The sequence below is a fragment of the Aquarana catesbeiana genome, linkage group LG05 (genome assembly GCF_042186555.1).
Source record: "Aquarana catesbeiana isolate 2022-GZ linkage group LG05, ASM4218655v1, whole genome shotgun sequence".
Lineage (NCBI taxonomy): Eukaryota > Metazoa > Chordata > Amphibia > Anura > Ranidae > Aquarana > Aquarana catesbeiana.
The window spans coordinates 252587754-252594504 of record NC_133328.1 but is presented as its reverse complement, the minus strand read 5'-3'; the positions used below and the strand labels follow the sequence as shown (position 1 = coordinate 252594504).

Genomic DNA, 6751 nt, shown 5'->3' with positions numbered 1-6751 from the left:
AGTTCAAAACCCCCGCAAATGACCCCATTTTGGAAAGTAGACACCCCAAGACAATTTTTTTTTTTGCACAAAGTTGTCACTAAATGATATATTGCTCAAACATGCCATGGACATATGTGAAATTACACCCCAAAATACATTCTGTTAGTTCTCCTGAGTATGGGGATATCACATGTGTGAGACTTTTTGGGAGCCTAGCCGTGAACGGGACCCCGAAAACCAAGCACCGCCTTCAGGCTTTCTAAGGGTGTAAATTTTTGATTTCACTCCTCACTGCCTATCACAGTTTCGGAGGCCATGGAATGCCCAGATGGCACCCCCCCCCCCCCCACAAACGACCCCATTTTGGAAAGTAGACACCCCAACCTATTTGCTGAGAGGTATGGTGAGTATTTTGCAGACCTCACTTTGTGTCACAAAGTTTTGAAAATTGAAAAAAGAAAAAAAAAAATGTTTCTTTTCTTTCTTCATTTTTAAAAACAAATGAGAGCTGCAAAATACTCACCATGCCTCTCAGCAAATATCCTCAGCAAAAATCCCACACATGTGGTATACCAATACTCAGGAGAAGCAGCAGAATGTCTTTTAGGGTGTAATTCCATATATGCCCATGGCATGTTTGAGGAATATATCACTTAGTGACATCTTTTTGCAAAAAAAAAAAAAAAGTTTGTCATTTTCCCGCAACTTGTAGCATAATATAAAATATTCCATTGACTCAACATGCCTCTCAGCAAATAGCTTGGTGTGTCTACGTTCCAAAATGGGGTCATTTGTGGGGGTTTTGTGCCATCTGGGCATTTTATGGCCTTCAAAACTATAATGGTAGTGAGGAGTGAAATCAAAAATTTACGCCCTTATGCCGCGTACACACGACTGGACTTTCTGTCAGAATAGACTCCGACGGTCTTTCCGACAGAGTTCCAACAGAGTTCTGCTGAAACGGACTTGCCTAAACATGATCACACCAAAGTCCAATCGTTTAGAATGCGATGACATACGACGGGACTAGAAAAAGGAAGTTCAATAGCCAGTAGCCAATAGCTGCCCTTGCGTCGTTTTTGGTCCGTCAGAATAGCATACAGACGAGCGGTTTTCCTGATAGGAACTGATTCCGTCGGAAAGCTTTGAAACATGTTCTATTTCTAGGTCTGTCATAATTTTAGAAAGAAAAAGTCCGATGAAGCCCACAGACGATCAGAATGTCCGACGGAATGATTCCATCTGACCTTTTCTGCCGGAAGGTTTGGTCGTGTGTACGCGGCATAAGAAATCCTGAAGGTGGTGATTGGTTTTCGGGGCCCTGTACGTGGCTAGGCTCCCAAAAAGTCCCACACGTGGTATCCCCATACTCAGGAGAAGCAGCAGAATGTATTATGGGGTGTAATTCCACATATGCCCATTGCATGTTTGAGCAATATATAATTTAGTGACAAATTTTTGTTAAAATTTTTTTTTTTTGTCATTATTCAATCACTTGGCTCAACATGCCTCTCAGCAATTTCCTTGGCGTGTCTACTTTTCAAAATGGGGTAATTGGGGGGGGGGGGGGTTCAAAAAATGACATAGGCAGTCATAAACTAAAAGCTGTGTAAATTCCAGAAAATGTACCCTTGTTTGTAGACACTATAACTTTTGAGCAAACCAATAAATATACGCTTATTGACATTTTTTTACCAAAGACATGTGGCTGAATACATTTTGGCCTAAATGTATGACTAAAATTGAGTTTATTGGATTATTCTTATAACAAAAAGTAGAAAATATAATTTTTTTCCTACATTTTTGGTCTTTTTCCATTCATATCGCAAAAAATAAAAATCACAGAGGCAATCGAATACCATCAAAAGAAAGCAAAGGACTCAAATTTCGTTTAGGTACATTGCATGACCGCGCAATTACCAGTTATAGCATTGCAGTGCCAAATTGTAAAATGTCCTCTGGTCTTTAGGCAGCCAAATGGTCCGGGGCTGAAGTGGTTGTTTCAATTTGTATGCAATCAGACAGGCCCTCACACTATATGGTTTTGGTAAATCTGAAGACAAAAATCTGCAGAAAATCTAATAGTGTGTATTGGGTCTAAGAATCATTTGTTTGCTTTGTAATTTGTCACCCCAGAAAGTCAGGAGGTATGGTGAAACTAGGCTCAAATTGTATCTATGGCACAAAATGTGCCATGGAAAGCACCGAACCCAGCTCAACCTAGAACATCCTGCGATGAACGATATCTGCTCGAGTTCTAGAAATCCAGCGACAAAGCTAAATCTTATGACTAAGCTGGGAGAGGAAATGGATTCTGCTGGGTTTGTCTCGCGAGACCGTAGTGTTGATTTGCACAGCAGCATTGCGCTTAGCTTCTAAGCCCCGCCTTCTTTATTCGCCGCAGCCGCCGCCTGAAAATGTGTCTGCTGCTTTTCCGAAGCTCTGATTTAAGCTCATCCTCCTTTCTCCTGGCACAGCGCTTTATATTGTGACAGCTGTCCGCAGTCCGAGACATGAAGCGCTTTTCTCTTCGTGCGTCTCATTAGTAGTGGGGGGTTTTCCTTGTCTGTGGTCGGAGTCCATTTTCCTGGATTTATTGGATTGCTATGAATGAAGCCTGTTCTGTAGATGAAATGGGTGATGTTCGTTAAGAAGCCCGTGCTCGGTGACGAGGGACAAAGGCTATAAATAAGAGAATATTGTGTGAGAGAGAAAGGCTGGGCAGCTTTCCTTTCCTTCGAGGGATCCTTCTTCAGCATGAGTAATTCCAGCAGCCTCAACCCATGTGTTCCGGTCAGCTCCAATGCCATAGCCGCGGGCAGCAGCGACAGCACTCGGGACGGAATGGAGGAGACAGCCAAGGACTCGGCAGACATTACCGCTTTCTACAGATCTGGTGAGCTCTCTCGGGAGGGGAGTGTTGGCACCATGACAGGTAGAAGTGTGTTCATTCATTGTGGGCTGAGGGTTCGTCTCCTGTGGCTGTGCGGCCTGCTTAGCCTGTGCGCAGCTCTGGGGGTCCATCTTTCCAAGCTGGGCGTGTGTAATCAGCAGCTGATAGGTCCATTGAGCTCTGTTCTGTGGTGCTGGGCTCCTCCGGCCTGTTGTTAGGACGACGCATCATGTACAGTATGATGTAATGTGTGAGGGGAGAAATCTGATAGGGCAGTGACCAGAGCAAAGTAAACAATGCATCATTGAAGGAAACTAACATTTCATTTGGATGCTGGAGAGAAAAGATCAAAAATCAAAATGTGGGTGCTTTAATTTTGTAAAACACAGCAGCCAGGGTCTTGTCTCTGAATTGTTTATAAGACTTGAAGGGAGACTTGGCAGAATTGGCAGCAACTTGTTTGTTGATAGTGATTGGGCTGCTAATGCTAAGCTCTGCTCCGTTTTGGTGTTTACACTTGAAATCCACAGGTCTTATTAAGATTTGGTTATCTTTGTCAGAACCAATAATTTACTTCCTCTATTGTCAATATTCATTTAGAGTTTAAAACTCCAGCATGGTGGTAGGTTAACGACTTCCTGCCCAGGCTAATTCTGTCATTTCTCGTGTGTGTGTGTGTGTGTGTGTGTGTGTGTGTGTGTGTGTGTGTGTGTGTGTGTGTTTTTTTTTTTTTTTTTTATAGAAGTGTATCCCCCCCCCCCCCCAAAAAAAAAAAGTGTGTTTGAAAGACCACTGCACAAATACAGGGCAACATAAAACATTGCAACAACTGCCATTTTATTCTCCCAAGGACTCTGCTACAAAAATGTATATAATGTTTGGGGGTTCTAAGTAATTTTCTACCAAAAAATACTGATTTTAACTTTTTAAGCATCAAGTGTCAGAAAAAATGCTGTTTAAGTGGTTAAAGGAGTTGTAAAGGCATAAGGTGTTTTTTTTTTTTTTGTTTTTTTATCTTAATGCTTTCTATGCATTAAGATTTAAAAAAACCTGTGTGTAGCAGCCTCCCCAGCACTCCCCAATTACTTACCTGAGCCCCATCTCTCTCCAGCGATGTCCATTTGTCTAAGCCGTCTGGGAAACTCCTGATTGGCTGACTAACAGCAGTGGCGTCATTGACAGCCGTAAGAGCCAATCAAATTAATTTAACGGATTGGGAGAGGGGGGCGTGACCAGGTCGGGCTTCCGTGTCTGAATGGATACATGGAGCTCTGACTCTGCGCGGGTGCCCCCATAGAGAGCTGCTGACAAAGGGGGCACTCGATAGGAGGCAGGGAACAAGAGCAGCAAAGAGGGACTCAAGAAGAGAAGGATCCAGGCTGCTCTGTGCAAATCAAACTGCACAGAGGAGGTAAGTAACATGTTTGTGTGTGGTTTTTATTTTTATTTTTTACCACTTCAATATCAGGCACTTAAGCCCCCTTCCTACCCAGGACAATTTTGAGCTTTCAGTGCTATCGCACTTTGAATGACAATTGCGCAGTCAAACACTGTACCCAAACGAAATTTTTATAATTTTCTTCCCACAAATAGAGCTTTCTTTGGTGGTATTTGATCACCTCTGCGGTTTTTATTTTTTGCTAAACAAACTAAAAAAGAGCGACATTTTTGAAAAAAAACAAAACATTTTTTCTTCGTTTCTGTTAGAAAGTTTTTGTTTTTTCTGTCATGTAAATTTGATGGGCAGCACTGATTGGCCAGGTACTGACAGGTGTTAATGCTGGGCACTGGCGCAGTGATGGACACTGATTGGCACTATGGTGGGCACTGATTTGCACTGTGGTGGTCACTGGCACTTTATTGGGCTCTGGCAGGGGGTATGATGGGGCACTGACTGGGCACCGATTGGCATCTTATGGGTACATTTGATGGGGGCTGTGCTGATAACCAGTGTGCTGATTATCACAGACATCCCCCCCCCCCCCACCCTCTGACAGGGAGAGCCTCCGATCTGCTCACCCTGTCATTGTGAACCGAGGAATACTGTTTACTGGCACTTCCTGGTTCACACGATGCTCAGCTGTGATTGGTCACAGCTGATCATGTATGTGGTATGAAGCCTCTGTCAGAGGCTTCTTATCACGCTTGGAGATGCGGCGTGTCAGACTGACAAGCTGCACTTGCCGCGCTATGTGCCCCGGCATGTTATCCTGCTGAACGTCATATGACGCACAGTCAGGATAAGAGAACCACTTCCCGGATGTCAATCTGTTATAGGCCAGATGGGAAGTGGTTAACAAGACTTTACAATCATTTTAAACTGACCTCATTTAGCCAAGGTTCACACTGAGTGCAGGAATGATATTGTGCGAATTAAGCTAAACTCGCATGATTTCATTCCCGTATGTCAGTCCAGACTTCAGGGGCGATTTCAGCGACATCTGTGTGGGTTTTTGCACAGATGTCAATGGAAATCGCATCTTGAAATCGCCACACGTAGTACAGAAACTACTTTTGGGAATCGGTGTGGCACCGCAAATGGGGCGTTGCACCGATTCGGATGCTGGAAATTACCGCTGATTTTTCATGCCTTTTGACATGTCAAATCGCATGCCAAATTGCGTCAATGTGAACCATGGCTTTCATCCCTTTTTGATCTAAAAGAACTAAAGGTTACTTTGTATCTTTACTCTATCTCTCAGCGCTGAGGAATGCTGATTAACATTTGCCGGCTGCTGTTTACATGGAATCAAATGGAAATGGTCGATTAGGATCGGGAGGGGTGTTGAATCGAGATCGTTATTTATTTTTTATCGATTAATTGTGCAGCTCTAGGTTATGTGTAATAAAATGGAATGACACAGGGAAAAAGTATTAAACCCATGAAGAAAGGAAGGTGCAAAAAGGCATGAAAAGCCAAGACACCAGCTGAAATTTAATAGTAATTTGAAAGCAATCCAGCCCCTTTTCAATGCAAATTAATATCAGCTGGCTCAGTCTTAACTGATGGCCTATAAAAAGGTGTCTCATTACCAAGGTGTCACACAAGAAACATCTCATGATGGGTAAAAGCAAAGAGATCTCTCAAGACCTTTGCAACCTTTATTGTAGCAAAACTTACTGATGGCATTGGTTACAGAAGGATTTCAAAACTTCTCAATGTTCCAGTGAGCACTGGTGGGGCCATAACCCAGAAGTGGAAAGAACATAATTTCACCATAAACCCACCTCGACCAGGTGCTCCTCGCAAGATTTCTGATAGAGGAATGAAAAGAATTATCAGAAGAGTTGTTTAAGAGTCAAGGACCACTTGTGCAGAGCTTCAGAAAGACCTGGACTTGGCAAGTAATGCACTCAACCGCCATGGCCCTGTATGCACGCTTGCCACACAAGACTCCATTGCTGAAGAAAAAGCTCAATTAAAGTGTGCTGCACAACATTTTTAGACAAGCCTGTGAAATACTAGGAGAATATAGTCTGGTCAGATGAGACCAAAAATAAACTCTTCGGATACCATAATGCACACCATATTTGGAGGTCAAATGGCATTGCACATCACCCCAAAAACACCATACCAACAGTGAAGTTTGGAGGTGGGAACATCATGATGTTGGGGCTGTTTTAACCACTTGCCACCCAGGCCAATTCTGACGTTGTAAACATCCTACATGTAAAAATCATAATTTTGTTTTGCTAGAAAATTACATAGAACTCCTAAACATGTGTTTTTGTTTTTGTTTTTTTTTTTTTTCTGCAGAGACCCTAGAGCAGTGATGGCGAACCTTGGCACCCCAGATGTTTTGGAACTACATTTCCTATGATGCTCATGCACTCTGCAGTGTAGTGGAGCATCATGGGAAATGTAGTTCCAAAACA

At 43.0% G+C, this 6751-nt stretch overlaps 1 protein-coding gene across 1 annotated transcript in view; it reads left to right on the top strand.

The window, feature by feature from the left end:
* Positions 1–2350: 2350 nt before the first annotated feature.
* The window catches only part of TRIO (trio Rho guanine nucleotide exchange factor), a gene marked incomplete in the record, with an annotated part of 1361655 nt that continues 1357254 nt past the window's right edge, over positions 2351–6751 (top strand). The window contains 1 exon segment of the mRNA XM_073630705.1: positions 2351–2878. Within this exon segment, the coding sequence (XP_073486806.1) occupies positions 2740–2878 (139 nt within the window).